Source organism: Struthio camelus, chromosome 2 (assembly GCF_040807025.1).
Source record: "Struthio camelus isolate bStrCam1 chromosome 2, bStrCam1.hap1, whole genome shotgun sequence".
In the NCBI taxonomy this organism is placed as follows: domain Eukaryota; kingdom Metazoa; phylum Chordata; class Aves; order Struthioniformes; family Struthionidae; genus Struthio; species Struthio camelus.
Genome location: NC_090943.1, coordinates 6355071 through 6376995, shown reverse-complemented (window position 1 = coordinate 6376995; position 21925 = coordinate 6355071). Strand labels below are relative to the sequence as shown.

General features: G+C 41.8%; 1 protein-coding gene across 2 annotated transcripts in view; it reads right to left on the bottom strand.

Moving 5' to 3' along the window:
- OXSR1 (oxidative stress responsive kinase 1) overlaps positions 1-21925 on the bottom strand; it is a 92066-nt gene that overhangs the window by 50074 nt on the left and 20067 nt on the right. For both annotated transcript variants that reach the window (XM_068934163.1, XM_068934164.1), the window contains exons 2-3: positions 21240-21352; positions 10375-10483 (exon numbers count right to left, since the gene is read on the bottom strand). In XM_068934163.1, coding sequence (XP_068790264.1) covers positions 10375-10483; positions 21240-21352 — 222 coding nt within the window. The remainder of the gene's footprint in view (positions 1-10374; positions 10484-21239; positions 21353-21925) is intronic.

The window sequence follows — 21925 nt, the reverse complement described above, 5'->3', positions numbered from 1 at the left end:
CCTAACTTGCAATAAAAAAGAAAAACAGAAGAGAAATACGATACTTCCATATTGATGAACAACAGAAGCTGAGAAACTTACTCGTGAACTTGGTTAATGGGGAAATTACACGTTCCACCTAGTAAATTCTTGAAGCAAATAGGAAATAAATACAATGGGTAATTTCTTTTCTTTTCATGCTTAAGGTTCAGGCAGACAGAAAGTCCCTCTCCCTTTTAATTTACTTTATTCTCTATCCTGTTTGAATTTCTAGGCAAAAACCATCCTGCTGATAGGTTTCCACTTAGCAAAATGCTTTGCTTTTGGATTCTCACATGAAAGCAAAAAGGCTACAAGATTCCACTCGGTGCATCCGAAGAAAAGGCTTGTTTTGCACAATTCATGCTGCACAGGAAATAATTACATGGGCACACGGTGTCCCTTGGTTTGTGGGAAACGGTACGTGCCGAGTTGATCCAAGAGCTTTCTGCAGCCAGGAAAGCCACTGTCTCCCGCTTGGCCCAGCCACACACGTCCTGGCTCCTCCCCATCCCACCAGACCTGGTACTACACCGTAAGTCAGCTCACCAAACCAGCGGAAAACTAAACTGACCAAAAAGCTGTTTGGTTGGTAGCAAGTACAATGTGAGAACAAACGAGTGTCAGAGCCAATGACATGGAGAAAGGAGGGTAAGAGGAAGACGGCAGAGCACATTTATGGTCAAGAGTGGAAGTAGGTAGCCCCCCTTTTCATCAGCAGCAAGCAATTAGGCCAGCTCCACCACCCCACTGAATGGCACCTCCAGCTTCCTCTTCTCTCCCCTAAAATCTTTGCTTAAGGTATTTGCAAAAAACATCATCTTAACACAGCAAACACCAAAGCCAATGAAAAGTAAAGGAATTAAAATTGCTTAACGTTTCCCCCAACATTTTATTCAAGAACACTCTTAGCTGTGTCCAGTCTTCCTTCTCCCTGTCCAAGCACAGAAACTCATTCAAGTCTTTAGTTAGTTTTGACATAGGTTTTAAAAGGTATTAGCTAAAGACTTCCCCCAACCATAAATCAGTTTGTTACAACAGATGTCAGACTTCCTGTACAGAGGGTAACATTATCCTCCTGAAGGAAACTGTAAAACCCCAGAAGTCCAAGTACTTTCCCCTTCTCTGAAATTGTGCCTTTTCGGTTCTCGTGTCTAAGAAAAGTTATCATCTCTTCTATGTCATGAGGACTCACCTGGGATTCAGGCTGTGACGTATTCACGTTTAAGAAGTACATGCTCACAAACCCTAATGCTTCTTATTTTGGACAAGAACTTTTGTGACACCTAAGAAAAAACCACCACATCTCTAGTTTCACTGTCAGTGGTTTTTTCCCCCCCTCAAATACGCCTGTATTTGGAGAACAAACTGTCACTTGTTTAGAAGTCCAGTGAAAATATGTGGATCTTCACGTACTCGTTTTGTCCTCTTTCCACCCACAACCCTGTTAGAAGACTTTGCTCAAAACATTTCCCTTCTCCTGCAAAGGGCTCACAGAACATGAGGAGGCAGATTATATGGTGCTTGAATTATTTGGTCCAAAATGCTGTATTTAGCCACATTAGAGGTTGCATGTAACCCAGAAAAGGGGGATGAGGGTGAGGAGGTAAGACAACAGGACACATACAGAGCAAGCCGCCTTTATAGATAAAAGTGCAATAGCTGGTTCATACCAATACAGTGTATCTGCTTCCAATGCAGCCTGCCATTTTTTAACATGTATTTTTAAAAACCACTTTCTCATCAAGAACTGGAGGAATTTGCCAGCCTTCAACAGAAAAGCAGAAGAGCATCAAGGGCTCTCAGCAAGAGCTCAGCACAGCTAACAGCAGAAAAGCAATGGGTGTGCCACCTTCTTGGTGAAGAAAGTGTTATACTAATCATGCCCACTTTGTTTACTCAAGGGAAAACATGTTTTTCCTACTGGCACCACAACAGGATAAAGCTGTATTTATTCTCCCTCCTGTATCAGTAAAATTGGTAGGTAGGCACTGACTCCTGACTGCAACTTTGTAAAGCACAGCGCCGCACGGTAAACGGAATGAAACCAAGCGGTATTTCCATATATTACTTTGTGCAGCGTTAGAAATCTTCCGACGCTCTGGTTAAGCAAGTTTGATATGGATTCCAAACATCCTGATCCCAAAACAGAAACCCTTAACACTAACCTACTTTGAAAGTAACAGTCATAGAAAATTCATTATTGAATTTTCCAAGCTAGAGATTGCATTTCAGCATCAGCCTGAAAATTTCAAGGGAAACTCATTCCTAAGGATCACAGCTAAGCACGATAAACTTGCTAAGGTAAGAGCCCCATTGCCTTAGGATGTAGGCAAATTTTCTCACTTTCACCAACAGCATTACGCTCTAACAGCATTACGCTCTAGCTAGTGGTTAGAGCACACTCCTTAGCCTAAGGGAGGAGATTGTTTTGTACAGAGTAGCCTGTTCCCAGTCAAGCAATAAGTTAATTGCTAGAAATTAACTGGGAATATTCTGCTGAACTAGAACCAAGATCAGCTCTGCATAAGAGCACGTGCTTTACAAGTTGATCAACTCGTTCAAAACACCAGCGTGATCCCAGCAACCACCAGTTTCTAAGGCGGCTTCCAAACCACTTGCAAGAAGCAACTGGTGAAGTTAAAGTATACCTGAACTTAGTTAAGCAGAGATCCAACTATATTTTCAGTATGACTTTGTCCTCCACGTAGACAATGAGATTCAACCATCTGCAAGACAAGTGTGTCCTAGACTCCAGTGGCCAGAAGATGAGGAAGTCAGGTGCACACTCCATATTAAAGGGCAATAGTTAGAATAAATTTTTCAAGGAAAAAAAAATTCAACTACGATATCTTAAAAAAAAAAAAAAAAGTTTTGAGTGCTTCCTAAAAGATACCTTCTACCTCAGACAGTAACACTATGAAGGTGTCTATGGTGCGTAGTATACATAGTACCAGGTTTGATCATGACAGTTCCCTTCTGAATGTTCCAGCTAGAAACATGTGTAGGAGCTACAGATTCACACATAGGTTTGCATGTTATGTTTAAGTTGAGAGAGGAAAAAAAAGAAGTTTGGCTGAGGCTGACTGAAAAGCTATTCCAAGCACAGAATGGGAAGCATGTCAGGAAGAGACAAAACAAGACTGAGGGAAGAGCCAGAAGTGGAGCCTAAACGTAAACATAAACAATGCTTTCATTAATAAGGATGTTCAAAAAAAGTCTAGTGAAGAGCAACTGATCCTAGTCAAAGTCCAAAGACAGAGAAAAGAAGGGACATTTAGTTTGCTGAGACTGATGTGGGAAAATGCAGCTGTAAACATTGCTGCCTATCAAATTTACATCAAGCAACTCACCAACAGGAAGCCTACAAGATCACTGTGCAATGTGATAAAGTATTTAGCATTATTCGTCATTCATCTTTAAAGTGTCTCACTATCTTCTGACGCCAATTGCCAGTCACATTAGGTCTACTTCGTAAAGTATAGTCTATCTCATAGTGCAAATCATACAGTAATTGAAAGTTAAGTGGTTTCTGTTAAAACTAACATGCTCCACAATCTGCTTTGAAAGCTGCTAATGCAGTAGTTCCTAACGATAGCAGAAGTCACTAGGGAACCAGTCGTACATAGACTTGCCCTCACCAGACGAAACCCATCCTGTAACCCATTGCTCAAATCAATTCTGCAGCTGATAGAGGGATCAGATCAACTTCTGCCTAGCTGCATCCGGTTGCTCTCTGTTGCCCCCCAGGACGGATGAGAAGGAAGCTCCACAGTTGACCTCTCCCATTTCAGCGTGGCTAAAAAATAACCGATTGGGGCTGCCCCAATCTGCAGAAGGCAGTGTCTGACCTTCCAGAAGTAAAGAGTTAATTTCCATCTATGACAGCAGTACCTGAGCAATGAAGACAAGCCCATGCCTAAAGCTGAAAGAGGGGGATATTCAACTGTCCTTGTACACTAAGGTGGAAAGCCATTTGCAGTGGACTGTTCTTGAAGCCTAGTAAATGCAGTCCTACCTTGCACTTCCCACAAAAGTAAAGTTGTCCACTTCAGCATATGCCCTGTACTATGTGCTACTCCACTATTTTCTTCAGCAGCAAAATCAGATTAAGGAGTTCCAGCACCAGTTTGCCATCTCCACTGCTGTGTGAACGCATTTGCTCATGAAGCCATACTGTAAATGGGAACACCGCAATAACTGGAATCCAGTTTTCCAGGCAGGGTGGAGAACAAGCAGCCAGGAACTTCTGAAACCAGCTTTGCTGCTGCAGAAAACTTTTGTGTAATCACACCCTTGGGGCAAGAAGTCCTAATTGTTCCACTGATTCACTTTCAGCAGCAAGCCACCACAAACATCAATGCTTCCTGTTCCAAATACGGAGCACATTTTTTTGACCTCACTGCATCAACAAGCACGTGTAATAGCACTTAGGAAGCCTGCTTCTAATAGTCCTCCTCAGGAGAGGAAGAAAATGCCCACATGACTGTCATTAGCCAAACTGCTTAATGCATCAGCACACGGCACTGAGGCACTACAGTGGAGAAGGTATGAAAACCTGAGTAGAAAGGAAAGCTTGTTTAGAACAAGATTACTGATAAATACAAAGAGCATTATGGTTAGGATCTTCCCTGCTCACAGAGGCCAGAAACACCTAGCAGAGCTAGCTGCTGTGGGAACCACACGGTGCACGTTACACTGTAACCCAAGTGAAAGGGCAAAGATATGGAAGAGGTGAAATTCAAAAGAACACTCCTGTAGATTTGGCTGACAAGTAGAATGAGAAAATTCAATCGTCTAACATTTCATCAAATCATCAGGTAAGAATATCTACATTAGCTTTGATTTGCCATTTGGCATAAACAGGCTGGAGAACACAGTGCTGGGGATCACCAGTGTTTCATCGCGTAATTTTGGTAGAATCAAGATCTGCCCCAAGCCACCAACACAAGGATACCGATGCTGAACATGCCGCATCTTTGAAAACTAGGCGTCATCAGAAGTCCTTGCCACTTCAGTAAGACATCTCAGCAGCAGCCAATGGTTTTGGTAAGCCTGATCATCATCAGTGCCAAGAATTAAATCTGCGTCTTGTGAGCCTCTGACAAACCGAGGAAGCTGAAGGAAGAGAGGGACTACTGCTTGGAGCCAGTACATCTGGGATTAAAAAGTACAGATATAGCAAAAGAGTGTCTAAGTAAAGGAAAGAATAGGTTATACAGAACAATGGAAGGGACATCTGCCTAGATTTCTGAGGTTTCTGCGTCTGAAATTTCTTCTTAACCCCAGTTAAGCCACATCAGCACGGCATGAGAGATTTAAGGAAACTTCCATTTCTTGCCCCTTTTCCTATAGGGTACTTCCATGGAAGTATAAGAAATAAGAGTAAGGCAGGAAGCAAGATATGATAATACAGTAGAGGGGGCAAGACAGCCTATTGCGGTTGCGACCGAGTATTTTGCCTTCAAGTTTTCTTCTACAAATGTAGAATTGATCTTTTTCCCCTATTATAACTAGGAGTGGCAATATATCTACATGCCCAACACACTGCAATCATGCACAGTATCTAAAACCTCCCGTCTCTGACTTATCCCATCCTTAATTACTTGTAACCTATTTGTAGAATCACAATTTAAAAACCTCCAGATGCACTTGAAATAGCCTAGCTCTCTCCTAACAACAAAACAGTTCAGAGTGAACACAAGGATTTCTAAGAAATTGTCGCTTATCTTTTGGTCATAACTCACTGTCGGGTAGGCCTTAGGAGTGGCCAGATCAGAGATTAACACGGGAGAAGTAGAACAAGATGTCCTGTCTCCTTAGTGGAGACCTAAGGCTTGCCGCACCCTCTCTTTTGGTCTGGTTTCCTGAACTGCTGGCTAAGCGCTTCATCAGGTCATCAAGACAAAAAGCTTAAAGAAAGAGGTTGATTTGATAGTCTTAGAAACTGTTGAGGGGTTTAACTATTTCAAAAAAAAAAGGTTTAACTATTTCAGTAGAATAAACTCCTTAGCGGATTTAATTAACAGCCTTCAAGGCAGCAGCAGATCTGAGAGATGTAATTTTTCAGCATTTAAAAGACTTGTGCAATATAAAAAAAAAAGTCTCAATTTCTGTAGACTAGAACAGTAAAAATTGTGTGATGTAGCAAGCTACCAGAGACCAAACAGCTGTTCTAGGAGCAACTGTTTTGTGGACTTAGCCACAGCTTTGGGTCACCTGTTAAATGAGAGCTTTTCTTAAAACCAGTGAGAATTTAAAGGAGCAAACAGGTCACAATCAGAAAAAAGTACAAGAACAAAAGGACAGCTGCTCTTCTTCCCACGTGAGAGAAAGCAGGACTGAGCATCGGATAGCTTTAAAAAGGCATGATTAAAATTCATGACATGGGAATGCCAGTAAGGCAAAGAAGAGGTCAGCACTAGTCTAGAAATAGCCCTTGAAGTTTAGTTTGGATTAACATTGGACCAAAAGGCCAGGACACCAAGCTGACATTGCTAAGCTTAGATCCCTAATATAAATAATAAATAATAAAAAAATTAAAAAAAGTTGTATCATTGGAGGAAAGGCTCTGCAATTTCTACTGAAGGCAACGGAAAGAGCAGATACCTCACAAATCTGACTCAAACACAGATAACTAGATCAGGAAAAGAAGTCAGAACAACTGGAGACACTAGCACCTCTTGTCACTTCCAGCTGGATCTCATCACAGCCACATTTCTGCCATCAGGAAGAACTACATTCTTCATCTGCTTCAGTGCCAAATCAGCCAGTTCAAGCCAGTAACTTCAACCAGCCTGTCTGACTTGGCATTCATACGGATTATTAGTTCTTACATGTTACTCTGTAAGAGCTCACCAGAACTTTGTCTCCACAGTGCCGGAGACTTTCAAAGACTGAAAACAGTATCTTCCCCCAAAACAATACTTGCAAAGCAGAGAAGAATAGCTTAGTTTCAGGGACGACACCAACTAGACAATTAAGCTACCTTTGAGCGTGCTGTCTAGCTGCTCAGATGAGCAGGACAGTAAATACCAATATGTTATCAGACAGTAAGGCTTCATAGATTTGGGGTGTTTTCCCCAGGGATATTTCTAAAATACCGGCATATACAACTAGCTTAAGATTTCAACAAGATGACTGTAACCAGAAGATGGATTAAATTGCACTTACAACAACAAAAGAAATTACAAGGCTTTCATTCAAGGCTTGCCCTTCTTGTAGGCTGTTTATCAAAGTAATAAAAGTCAGTGTAAGAAGGCTAAAATTAAAACTAGTTTTAAACCTGAAAAAACAGGCCAGTATAGATTGACAGTGATGGAAGAGAAGCAATAAGATTCTGACCTTTTACTCAGAAAAAATTCTCAAGTATGAAAAGGCACAAGCAACCCTGGAAGATACAGCATAGACCAGAATCAAACTAGATTTGATATGTGCTTGTTCATGCTCTATGAATAGTTAGATGGAATAAAAGAATTAGGCTGCACCCTGTTATTTTCTTCCTTTATAGTTCATAAAAGCAGCTCAAAGGTTTTTCCTGTTGAGAAATTCAGGTCATTATTTTTCCCGCTGGACTACAGATCACAAAAGTAGCCAGTTTATTACTGATAAGAAGCAAGCTGAAAGGAATGAAAAGCACTTTTTAAAGTCTCTCATTAAATAAATAAATCACTCAACCTGAAAACAACTGGAAATACTCTCATTAAAAGCAAAAGAAAACACTCTTCAGTCAGGAAGTTAGAGAGCTCCAATACACAAGTTTCTCCTCCATCCTCTAGGTTGTCCTATAGAACTTGGCTATGAGATCCAAAATCCTAATCCTGAAATACAGCCACAAAAAAAGTATAAGCTGAAGAAGGCTGAACAATACCTCTCCAGCTACCTTCTTGCACCAAAAGAAATGACAGGTCACCCTCAAAGTCTTTCCCTCTATTTTATCAATGTCTCACTCTGAGGGAGAACTGCAATGCCAGCTCACATAGTTGGGGGCAGGTTACACTGCTATTAGTCTGACTTTTGTTGCATGACCCTCGTCAACAAGTGCAACAGAGCAAAAACCAGCTAAAATTTGTAGTACTACATCACTGAAAGTGCCCCATGCAATACTTAAAACAGTAAAGGCTGATCATCTTATTTCTTTCCGACTCAGATGGGTGTTAACATTGGTCCACTCATGCATCTGTTCTCACTTGCTGAATTCCTAAGTGGTTGCTTGATGGCAACAAGCCTAACTTTTGAAGTAGTCTTGAACCGCAAAGTCCGTCTAGCCACAGAAGAAGTAGTAGGAGTTTCTCCAGTGCCCTTCAGGATCAGTAGTTTAGACAACTGCCCTAGGCAGAGTAATCCGAGTTTGCTACAAGCTGCACAAGGGTCAAATACCAGTCTGTGTAATGTAGAAGCTTATTTAAAGTGAAGAATATTAATGACAAATAGGTCATTTCACCCTAAGAGGCTGGTTTGGGAGCAACGACCAGAAACTTTCCAGTTTTAGTTTGTAGTGCCCCGGTATGAAAAGATGGTCCATAAAAAGTTTGATTTTTCAGTTCTAGGCAATAAAAAAGGAGAACACAGAAAAAGGAGAACACGCAGAAGCAGCATTTGAAGGTTCAAGGATTAGCCAAAGACTCACCTGGTTTTGATAAGAAAACATTGTGAAAATCCTAGTCGAGGCAGTTGGCGATTTTCATGAAAGAAGTTGGGTACTCCCCTAAAAACGCGGCCAACAACATCGCTGCTGCCTGTCCTGCACCCCTGCAATGTCACTTCATGTTGTGCGAATTTGGCCTTTTCTACACACAGCAAAGCTACTCGCACAAAGTTGGCAGGGAATTGTTTTCTACACATGAACAGCAATCACATCTTGAATGACCTGATCATTATACGTCCAAGAAAAAAAGACTCTTAATGACACATGTGAGCACATGGGGTATTAAAAAACCCTTTAAATAAGGCTTTTAAGTTGGTAGGAAATTTGATCCTCCACAAGAGAGCTGCTAAAATTCTCTGAAGATGATCTTCAAAGATGCATGTTTTATGGTCACTGTCAAGCTCTTGTGGAGGAAGCCAACAGGTTTAGCCAGATTTTCCCACATCATCTGGCATTTTACAGTCCTCAGTATTCAGCCAAGAGCAGGGAAGCCAAGAAGTTTGTTTTTTTTTTTTTTAAAGCAAGAAAAGTGTTTTTTTCTCAGCTATAAATTCCTTTTCACTAGGGTGCCAGGAAAAATCAAGTCTTCCTAAAGATAGGCCTAAGATTTAGTAACAGTCCTCTGAGCTATCATCCAAAATTCAGTTCAATTCCTTGTCTTGACTGCAACCTAAACAGGTATGCTGGAAAATATTATGACATCAAGTTAAGCACTACTGATAGGAAGTTTTCAGAACCAAAAAAAAAAAAAAAAAAAAAAAAACCACCAGCTGTTTCTACAGAGAATGAAGCCAAAGGGGAAGGTTTTCCTCACTCTCTATTGACCAGGTGGCAACTGGAAATTGCCCCAAGTATTCACAGCTATCCTGCCACACAGGACAAATGGGCAAAGTGATCCAGCTCTAAGGGACATAACTATGCAAAGCAAGCCACATCCACGCTCACGTTCTCCTCCTTTTTTAAGGCCATACACTGACATTATAGGAGCAGCTCTGACTAAAATAGAGGTGATTTAAGTTCCTCACAAGGGTAGCCAACACATAAATAAGTTAAATCAATAGACTGGCTGGTTACCAACAAGCCATCAGCACCATGCAGGCATCCAAGCTGCAAGCAAGAAAAGGTCAAGCAATCAGCTTGGTAAAAGGAGCTGCTAACATCACAATTCCCACAATAAAGCTAGTGGGAGCGGTTGGGCTCGAGCGAGTTCGCAGCGCACTTTTTCCAGTGCAAAAGCTTGTGCTAGGCTTATGGATTAAAAATGAAGAAACTTTCATTAATACGATCTGAAAAACACCATTTCAGATCCATCCTTAAGATGACGCAAGTGAGATTTGTCTTCTAAAAGAATGTTTTCAGCTACTACATCTGCACTTAAATTGCTTTGTCAATGTCTGAAATCACAGCTTCCAGTTTTCAAATACACGAGTCACTCAGCAGACACATACAAAAATAACTCTATGAAATACTAGCATAGATACAAAATAGGAGTGAACACTACCACAGAGTCATGCAGTTAAGCGTTACTACCGGTATGCATAACAAGAGAAGTTATTTCTGAGCTGAATGTGTTGAAGAAGCTAAGTATTATTACTCTTTAAGCATCTTAACTTACAAGTGGGAAAGTTGGAAGGAAAGCACAGGAAAGGGTATGACAGAAAGTCAACATTTTACATTGCCTTTTAGGGTAAAGAAATTGGAGCACTCACCTCCACTAAGTAACTTCATCACCAGCCAGAGCTCATCCTTCACCACAAAGGACGTGTAGTAAGATACAATGTTGGGGTGATGGCACTGACTCATGGCTTGAATCTCTTTCTGCAGAGAAAGAACAAAGCATTAGCAGTTGCTGTCAGTGATTACCATTCCGTGGGCACAAAGATCATCTCCCTGAAGAAGCAACACGCAAAGAGAGGCTGGGCAGAAAAAAGGCTACCTAGAAGTTAATCATAAAAAAAAAAAAACACCTATAAATACTCATGACCCTCAATCTGTATCATCTTAGGGCTCAAAGGTCTTCTAGGGTACTCCATCTACCTGTCTAGAAAAGAAGAAAAAGTGGAAGGGAACCTCATTGCAAGGGCAACACGCTGGTCAGAACCAAAGTACCTGCTTCCAGCTCCCACAGGGTATTCCCCAGCATTTACACCGGGTTGCAACCAAAAGTTCACATTGACTCCACCTTTCAGTGAGCCCTTATATAATAGGTGCTTAATCAGTTGAAGGCTATCATTTGGACAAGAAAGGGAAATATTTGCTGCTGGAAAGAAAAGGCCTCTTATCACTAATGTTTCTTCCCAACATGAAAGCAGACCGCTTGGCTCAATCAGGTTGAGGGCACAAAGGACAGCTTATAAGTTCTGTCATACTGGAAGAGAAGGACAAGTATGAGATGACAAAATGGCTGGCTAATACAGATGGAGTGCAATACACATGCTCAGATATGAAATTCCTTGGGGTTTGACCATGTTTTAGGTTTTAATTTAGTGGCCGTGCTTTCAGCTCTAGTTAAGGGTCACGGGCTGAGTTTTACCAGGGTAGAAGGAACAACAGCATCTCAGAAAATATTGACTTATTTTTCATTATATAAGCACAAATCAACAGTTTGGACATAAAGCCTCCTTAAAGTTTCACAGAAGGTTCACCCATGCCCAGGGCATCCCACAGATGCCACGTATTTCTTTCCTGCTCATCTGCAAAGCTGTGCTTGTGGCTGAATGTAGTGCTAAAGGCATACTGCTTTCCCAGGACAAGTGCTTAGCTTGCAACCATCGTTATTTAAAAAAAACAAAAAAAAGCCCATGTTGATTTATCCAACTTAATACCGCTTTTTAGGGTAGTAGGTGCACTTGAGGCATCAAACTCTGGGGAAGCAGAAAGAGGAACCAATAGAAGAGCCACCAACTTCCCAGGAAACTCTAATATTAGAGTTGATTAAACATGAATCCTTCTAAATAAGAAGGGATTTTTGAGACGTGGGGAGTAGACTATTAGTCTCAGTGCAGGGTTCTCACTAACTGAAAACCACTCCATCAAAATAAGTACGGCCTGAAACAATATCCTCTGCTTATTCCGATTGCTCCAGCTCCTTTCCTTGCAAGTACTTGCTTATGACAAGCTATGTTTCAAAAAGGAAATAGATCAGCACCTTCCGAGTTTTCTGACGGCTTCCAACTATGTTTCTTTACAATGCTGAAAAATCCCTTGACGCAAAGATGGTAATAAAATGTTCTTTCTACTTCCCTGCTTCAAGTTTCTGCCAAGGTATGGATGAGAACCGGGATCCTGGATGAATATCAGTCAGATCAGGACTGTTTTGTGCCCTCTGTCACACTGGTGCGAAACCTGGCTGGTTGGAAAATCCTGGGCTGCCGCCTGCAAGCATCCACCACAACACAATCGATTGCCCAAACCAAGGGCACGCCTCCCTCCAAAACCCAGCTCAGCAAGCTCCGCTTTTAAACTCATTTGCTTCAGGACGCTAGATTAAGCGACAGATCCAAAGTTCCAAATCTTCCAAGATTTGGATCAAGCAAGTGATCCAAAGATCACTTTGGATTCGCTCAAAACACTGGTCCGACTCTCACAAAAAGGCAAAGCAAAAAAAACCCAGCAACAACTGACTCCGCCTTTGCAGAAACTGTCCGCTCTTAGTCGAGGGATTTGTTTGGAGTCCCTAGCCAAAGATCCCAAAAACGTAACACCAACTTTACTCTGCTGAAGGCTCTAAATAAAACTGAGCCTTTGGGCTTTAAAATGTGTCTTGCTTTTTTTTTTTTTTTTTTTAAACATGTAAGTGAATCCAGGTGTCTAACTTCTGTCACTAATAGTAAGAAAGTTAATTTAAAAAAAAAAAAGCCCTTGTGCACAAGCAGAACCAATAGAAAAATGGTGGAAAGAAGCAAACAAGACACCAACTGGTTAGGCCTCAGGTCAGCTAGTCCTTCCTAAAAATCTTCCATTCTCGGAAACAGTCTAGAAGAGCCGTTTTTATCCTTTTTCCACCTAAAGACCTCTCAAAATATTTTGTACTGGCTCCCTGGGAGATCAAGAGAGTAGTACAGAAAGTACCCACAAGCATTATGCCTTTTGCACATATTAGTGTAGGCCGCTGGAATCCAGGAGACAGCCAGTGAGACAAGATCTGGACCAAGTTTACTGAACAGTTCAGATCTGGATCAGTTTGCCATTTGAGCAGCTCTGTACCGCAGCATCTTGCAGGGATTCTGTGGCACTATCAGTTACTGTTATAGCATTTTCCAAGAGTTTCCTTGTTTGTGCATTACTGTATTCTGCTCTCAGGGCTGAAAAGCATTTTTTTTTTGGGGGGGGGGGGAGGGGGAGAAAGCCTGTCGTAAGCTTTAGTACACAAAGAAGAGAGGAGGAATAATCGCGAACCTGATCTATGCAATAAAAAGCCTCCATCAGCTAGTGGATTTGTAACATAGGCTGATTAAACCATTCCTCACACAGTGTAGCAAGGCTCTGAATAATTAATTGCAATCACAGCCCATAATTTCCAATGCTTTTACATTATTACCAACGAGAAACAACATCAGGCAGGCAGAATTGCCCTGTCACCCACAGACCCCCAACCCCCTTCTCTGTAGTTTTCTAGGGGGATCTCACACCAGCCATATCAAATCTTCCTTCCTCTTTGCCCCCCCGGAGGGTACCGATATCCCAGAGGCTCGGGGCATACAATTGTTTTAAAAGACGATCGCAAATCCCCGTGGGTTTTGCGGTGAGCATGCTTCCTCGCATAATTGCGACCAAACCAATTCCGTTACATATACAATAGTCTCTACTAGAGCAGGACCAATGCAACGTAAGGGCTGAGGAGTTGCAGTGAAGCCAGGAATCCTAGCCAAGAATCACCAGGGAGCTCTGGTTAAAAGCATACTTAATACAGAAAGCGGGAAGAGGAGGGGATAAAACAGATTGCAGCAACGGCCCTTAGTGTGTAGTGAGTGCAATGTTAAGATTATTGCCAAAGTTTTTTGGAAAGTTCCCTGCAGAACCGTTCTTCAAACACTACAAACCAGCAGCAGGCAGAGACTTCCCTTCCGCACACTCCTAAAAAAAGACCCTCAATCACACAAAAAAGAAATTACTGAACTGCAGCTGCATCCCCCACACTTTCACTAGCATCAAAACTATATGGGAAAACTCCTAATAGAGATCTCGGTGACTCCTACACCCCCGGAGCGATGTCAGCGCTAACCATTAGAGCTCATCCAGGCCGCTATACACAGCTTTTAAACTGGAAACGTAGTTTGATTCTTGTTCTGCCAGCAATCATCGGCGACTTCTTACAGGCCTCACAAAACAGCTGGAGATACTTTGATAGAAAGCTCTTGCATCCACACCCCTAGACAGCTTCATTTCAGAGATACAGCCTTACTGCCGATCCTCAGTTTGAGGCACAGCTACACTGCCTTCTGCTCAGCTATGGAGGATGAATTACTGATTAAAAACATGCTCAGATGCAGGCGATGGTTTGGAGATGGTTACACGCTCACCGTGGGCTAGATATCTTTTTTAATATCTGCACTGTCAAACTCCAAAAGCAAGTAGACTGGGATCAGCTATATAAAGGCTTTCACGTCTTCCCATTAAGGGTTCTGCTGAATGTTTTCACCACTTCTGAAGGCAATAAAAGAAACATTTCGAAGCTTCTGAAACGCTAATAAAATTGCTGCAAAATACAATTTAGAATCATAAGAAACCTATTAGTCTTTCACAAGGCAGGCATACTTCTGGACATCTCTGTTTTAGAAGTGGGTCTCTCTGCCCACTGACATGCAACTAAAGACTGAGTTAATTGGAGTAGAGATACAAAGCCAATAAGACTATACATTTAAGCTACCTCAATTTTTTTGCAGGCTTTTTCTGGGCACATCATCACCTTCTACTCTTTGCTTTGCTTATCTGCCTCTGAGACACATTTAAGAGCAAGTGTCTTTCAAATACCAGGATGAAAGTCTCGCTTGATTTAGTTTTACATCTGATACGTTGATGGGAACATAAAGGACAGTGCAGAAGCAGTCTGCTTATGTGGGCACCTGCAACTTCAGAGGAAGTCAACTTGGCTACCTTAGAGTCAAGGTGGCCAAGACCACGAGAGAATGAGTAAACTCAAGCCGGGCAAATGTGATCTCCCCCTTCAACAGACCAGCGCTCCAAATATGGGGGGCAAAGTGCTTATCACTCAGCTGAAGTCACGAGGCACAAGGCATTAATTAGCTTCGTCTTCGTTCTTTTAAGCAGGGTTCACAACTCTGGTTCTACAGGAGTCACAGGCAGCCACAACTGTTCACGTTTTGCATTAAGTGAAATACTAACGTATTTTTTTCACGTTGATGTTTAAAAAAAATGTGAACATACACATTCTACTATCACAATCAACTTGAGACATTATCTGAAGGGAGATGGGCAAAGAGCACAGAGCTCAAAATTAGGGATCCTGATCCAACTTCAACATACGTATTATCCCATGAAACTCCTTACCTCAAGGTATGGCTACGGCAAATAGACTGACAGGATTAAAAAGGGATTAGATTAGCGCATCTGGAGCAACAGCGGGAAAGATTACACACACAACAGCTTTGAAAGGGATAAAAAGCCCTCGTCCTTCAGGACATAAATAAACCCGAGGCGATGGGAATAAATCAATCCTGTGGCAAGTCACTCCACGGCTGTTCTTCAGTGTCATTTAGTGGTTATCCTTTCTTTCAAGGCCTACCTACTGAAAGAAGTAGATGGCTGAAGCGCTATGATATAGCGATTCATATGCTCCCATGTTTTATTGCGGGCAAGTGACTACCTGTTTATACTCCCAACAGCTGTAACACAGGAGTCATATAGCTTTACAATTACAAAACACTTCACACCCATCTTGAACATACCAATGAAGCCAATTTCATCCACTTCGCCAACTGACATATCACTGACCCTTACAGTTGCTCCGAATGACACCCCACGGTTACAGCTCTACACAGCCTCAAGCCTCTAGTTAGTACATGCAGTTAATTTCAAGCTTCAAAATTATTTTAATGCACCATCTTACGCTGATCCAGTCCAAATGAAGGAAGATAGACACTTCTTTGAGGACTTCACACACCCTTAATGCTATTCTCAAATCAAACTGTTAAAAGAAACTGCATCAACTGGCACAGTACTTAAGACCGTTCAGCTTCACCTCTGTTGTTCCTACCTTGAGGAATCCTACGGCCAAGCAGTATGCCAGCTTAGGTTTAAGTCTTCTGTAAATTCACAATCCCTTCATGCAAGAAATGCATAACAAAGCATCTGAAATAACCACGTAAAAGCCCCATATTACAGACTGGGCTCTGTAGTACTGAGACTTGGGGACTTTTTGTCCTGGAGCAAGCATAAAGGTCTTACGGACTGGAAATGAAATTATAACAGCAATTCCAATATTTGTACTTTTCTACAGCGGTCTGTTGCTTCGCTCCCATCAACCTTATGGTGTGGTTAATCCACCTGTAGGAACTGCTCCGTGAGATCAAAGCCAGTTCAATATCCTGTCCAAGCCTTCAAAAGAAGGTGTAAAACTCTATAACAAGCAGTTACAGAATTATCTGCCCACAGGAAAGGCTTCTGACTAAACCTGGGCAGTTAACAGTTGGCTTATACTTTAAACTAGGGGAGTTCATAATCCTTTTTTTAAATCCTATCTAATTTAACCTTCTCAACTATAGGTTGATTTATTTAATCTCACACAACGTTTGATCTCCATATTACTGGCAGACAGTTCTCCAGTTAATTCCATGAAATTTAAGTGGACATTATTTTTATTGCAACTAAACTTGCTACCTTCAGCTTCATTAGCTGCCCTCTGACTTCAGCAGCAGAAGAAAGTAGCACCTTCATTTCAGTATCCTAGTGTGCAGACCTGTCAGGCTTAGTCCTATCTAATCTATCATTTGTAGTCTCCTTCTAGGAGAGGCAATGACACATCTCCCACCCTCCTTCTTGAACTTCTCTTCTTTAATCACTCTGGGAACTGAACAGGCAGCAGCTCCCCCTCAGCTGGGAAAGCCCTATCTGAAATACCTCATATGTTTTTCCTCTCCGCTATTCAACATTTCTGCTAACTGCTAAGCAAACAACCCATGTCATCAGCTACTCTCAAAGCATGGAGGAAAACACTCATGTGAATGAAAGAAAGCTAACTCAGCTTTTAACTGCATAAAGATGAAGCAGAAGCTGATGCGTAGAGGGGAGATTTAAGACCTTTTAGATTAGTAATTTTTCAAAACAAGGAAACACTTACATAAAGTTTCTACAAAGCTGGAGTCACGGTTATGTTGAGGCAGACATTATACTACTGCCTTACAAGGATCAGCAACAGCAGCAACGCAACCAGCACCCCATACAGGAAAGAGGGAAAGGTAAAAGCAAAACATGGCAGTGAACAATGTCCAGCTGTGAAACACGCTACATGAGCGGACAGTACTCAAACACACATAAAACACTGCATAAGTTTGTTAACAACTAAGGGTTACAATACAAACAAGAAGCGGAACATAAATAAAGCCGACAGTCCAAATCCAGGGGTGGACGAGGCAGCATTTGACCACCTCTTTAATGTACACTGGTGAGCAAGAATCATTATAAGCTATACTCTACTTCCTTGAGGTCCAGCTAAAATCCCACAGGCCTTCTAGGAAAGGTCTGTGAATACTCAATAACATGCAGAAGAAACAAGCATCGAAACAGAGAAATTTCTGACTAACATCACATCAAATCAGTAGCTGGGCTAGGAAGAGCCATATTTCTGAACTGCATTACTCTCACCAGTTTACTTTCTTTACAGCTGTTATCACTTCTGCCAAAGAACTAAATGCCCTTGACTTGGTTTGTTCCTGCTTCTATACTGATCCTGGTGCAATAAAATTGGTCCTTTCTACACGTTCATACACTGTTGTGACAACAAATTAATCCACTGCATTCATCTAGAACATCACGCAGTGTTTGCAAAGTGTGCAGGTTGTCCCTGACCATCCACGTGGCCCAGGCGGGCATTGAGACACAAGGATCAAGATCAGTACTTTTAACCAGCTAAGTCGTACCACTCACCTCATTTAATCACCCTAAGCACAGCATCTCCACAAGCTCCCAGATTCCCTCACCTCGACATCTGCTGCAACAGGAGCTCAAAGGAAACTCAAGGCCACTCATACATTCAGCTAATAACATAACAGCAGCTTACAGTGCATTTCCTAACCCTCTCCTCCAACCCAAGGAATGGGAGGGTCAGCTAGTAAGGTACACGGACACTGAAAGAAATGTCCTCATCGGAGAAATAAGCCATCCTTATTCTCGGCAGAACTGTTTACACCCTCTTCATAGCTTCCCCCAAGCAATGTGACACTATTTTATTCTCTTTACTAGGCAGAGTCTGGGAAAAATAAACCTGCTTCAACAGAACAGTCCAGTGGTCTGAAGCACTGCAGAAGAAGCAAGAGTTTAAGGCCTGTATTCCCCTGTCTATCCCAGCCCCTGATGACTGGGCAGGGCTGTAACACAACAGCACTGATTTACTGCCCGGGGACAGAACAGTGTTTACTGTAAGCTGACTTTTGTGCTCAGATACCCTCAGTGCAATAGAAGGATAACGGATATAATAAAAGCACAAGTTCACGCTTTTAACCGCATTGGGGGAGGGGAGAAAAGGGGGGGCATACCATACCCTCGTATAGATTTATCATATTTTTCTTTGCATTAGTTGCTTAAAATCACTAGAATCTGCAAGGACTTGCATTTATGGGTTTTAGATGAAAATCAATCCTGCATAGCAAATAGTTGCTCAAAAAAGGTAACAAAATTGATCTGGGAAACTGTGGTGAAGGAAGACAACACGTAAGACTGAAAAGCTTGAGAATATCTACTTTGTAGAAGAAAAATACGGAAACAAGATAAAAAGTAGAAGGTAAGAACACAGAGCAGGGAAATCAAGAACTTCCATCCTCTTAGATCTCGTACTAGGAAGTGATGATCAATAAACTGACAAATTCAGAATCAGACCAGGGGAAATGGTTTTTCAGGCAACACATCTACTTTGCTGTCCACTGCTCCAAGAAGCTATTACAGCTTAGAATCATCCTCTTTCCCTTCCCCTTCCATGATTTTAAGTTAAGAATATCTGTAGTTGCGTTCTTAATGATTTTTTTTGCAAATAATTACAAGGTAGCTTAAAGTTAGATTAATAAAACTTAACAGTCGCAGGTCAGAACAAGAATTACTGTGGGGAGAGATTACCCTCAAATTGCCTAGAGCTTGATTCTTGTACTTTCTTCTAAAGCATTACATGCTAGTCATTTATTAGTGTTCCTTAAAGGAGGTCTAAGTTTTCAGGATCGGGTACAGACTTTGGGAGCACAATTAAAGACACTGTACAAAGCCTTATTTCAAAGATAAGGCTAAGAATTTGCCTCCTGGGGTGCGCGTGTTAGAGGGGAATCAGTCACAGACCACCACATCCAAGACTGCAAAGGGAAGCCTTAACCTCCTACAAAAAAGAACTGTAGGACTCGCTCGCTCTTAGGCTAAGGAATACCAAAGATTTTATTACAAAATATTACTTTTGAGGAGGTATTTACTGTTTTTGGTTGGAGAACGTTTTATCCTCAGGTACTCTTTACTCTCACTCAGCCCCCGGCCTAACATCTCACTATGAGAGCAGCTGTTTTTACTGGCCATGACCAAGTTTGTCTGTTAGAGCCATTTTACTGCCTATTTTGTTGAATATAAAAAGCTACTAAGCAAGTCAGGAAAAGTCTATTTACTGAGAGCAGGTATAGGAAGACCTCAAATTCCTGTCTTCGCCCCAGACAAAGATTATTTTTTTACATAACGTAGAGTCATAAATTTTTGCCTTCATAACAGACCTATAAACAGGCCTGCAGAAGGATCCACACTAAATCTGGTCACAAAATGAGAAATTTATGAGAGCTGACAACAGCAATTCATTGCAGCCCTATCCATAATAAGAAAATATATTGTGAGGAATGGGTCAGCAAGAGATTTAAGATAGGCAATTAGAAGCACTTATCTAAAATTACATGCCAAGTCTCTGCAGCAGAGCTTTCTGACTCCAACCCTTTTAGCTGGAATTGGCAATTACTCAAACACTAATAATCTCAGTTACTTGATCATGACAAAAGAGTTTGGAATACTACTGAAGCAGAGAGGTATGGACAAGAAACCACATAAAAGACTTGAAAATAGTAGCACAGGATGACATCAAGTGAAAAAAAGGCTTGTGAAAAGGAAAGATCTAGAACTCCTAGAGCACAAGCCGTAACAGATGAACATAAGTCATTTCAGAGCCCTACATGCAACCCTTCACAGGCACACTAAAATGTGATTACTTGAATGGAGCCTTTTCTTCTCTCTGTACAAGAGCAGATTTGCAGATATCTGTAATGACAGAAATATCATAATGCTCAATTATTGGATGGAAACTGGAACCTTGGTTAAAGTGATTTGCAGAAGATCATATACTTTTAGAGCTAGCTAGGATTCCTGAATTCCCTTTCTTCTATTTTCTAATTACAATCACCAAAACTAGTGCCTGGGTAAAGACAACAGAAGCTGCCAAGATGCAAGTGGGGAAAAAAAGTCAGACAGTGTGCACGCGCGCACACACACAAAATCCCAGAGAGTTGCTTTAAAAAGGAAAAGCAGCAAAAGACCTCATCTCCCTGCCTCTCTCCCACCCCTGCCAATTATCATCTACTATCCAAAGTCCTGTCTGAGGGACCTTTCTCATCATTAGTAGGGACACCTTACATTCACAGGAAATGCCTGGTTTAACTTCAGGGACCTTCCCCACATGAGCTGCATGTGACAGCTACTATACTACAGAAACACCAGCTCATACAAACAGGAAAGGAGAAAACTGAGCCCCACCAATAGAGGAAACAAATTTAAGTTACCAAAGCTGCCTGCCAGAAGCTATTTCCTATTGAGAAGATCTTGAGAAAAGAAAATTATAGAATTGCAGCTTCTAAGGAATCTACCCCCTGTCCTGAATTCAGAATTAGTGGGGGTTTCCTTATGGCAGTCTGCAATATGCCAGAGTGATCCCTTAGCTGGCTTCAGTGCCAGAAGCATGTTAGGAGCAGGAGCTAATTTATTCAGTTTCTGAAGTCAAGATTTACAGGGGAGGGAAAAACATAAAGCACTGCAGGAAAGGGAAAGGAAGCAAAAGCGGTCCCATAAGGCTTAAAGTTTCTGGAAGCACATCGCTGTGGGACCCCCTCCAACTGCAGAACTCCTGCACACACCTGCACTGCAGAGCTTTCCACTTGCACATCAACTCCACTCAACGCACAGGGATTACACACGAATGCTCAGCTCCAAGCAAGCAGCCTGGAATTCTCTAACGGTTGATCTTTAAGATTTTAGTAAGCACTGTGTCCCACAACTAGAGCAATCGATCTGCCTCTGTTGAGATCAAGAAAGGTTGTTTAAAGGCACTCAGTAAACATCTAGAGGTTATGCTAATTGGAGTACAGTTCCCCATACAATTTGAATGACGTACCAGGAGTTCATCCATGCTCGTCTGACATTTCTCCAGATTGATCCGTTTAATTGCCACCTTCTCCTTCTTTGGAACACAGAAGGCTGCCTGCACCACGGCAGTTGCTCCACTCCCTGTGGGTGAAAAAGACAAATAGTTAACGTCTTACAGGACTTCAGCAGAAAGCCAGTTAGAGGCCACCATGACAAATTAAATGGTGAAGACAGTAGAGCCAGGTGAAGACCCAGTGAGGCCAAACCCACAGGAACTCCCCCCTTCAAATCTTTGCAACCCACCAGGCCAACTCAGGTGCAAGTGTTAAAGTGTTGGGCTAACAACAAAAACAAGGTGCACCTCTATGAGGGATCATCATAGCTAAGCAGGCAAAAAGCCCAGACTATACCTTACTTATTATAGAAGAGTGATTCCTTTAGCGCTCTTTTAAAAAGAACTACCACTTAGGTCACACAGACTTTTAACCTGATGTGTTAAAAGCATTAAAGCATTAAAACAAGCCACACTACTTGCTACCAACACTAGGAGATCTTTCAAGTACTTTTTATATATTAACTGCTCTTCCCATCTCCCTTCAGTTTATACAGACACTAGGTAGCTTCATTCGAGCCTGTTCAGCTCCAGCTTGGACACAGTAGCACAACGCCTTGGCGTCTAGGTTGAAAACCACCACAGGAAAACCTTTAAATTCA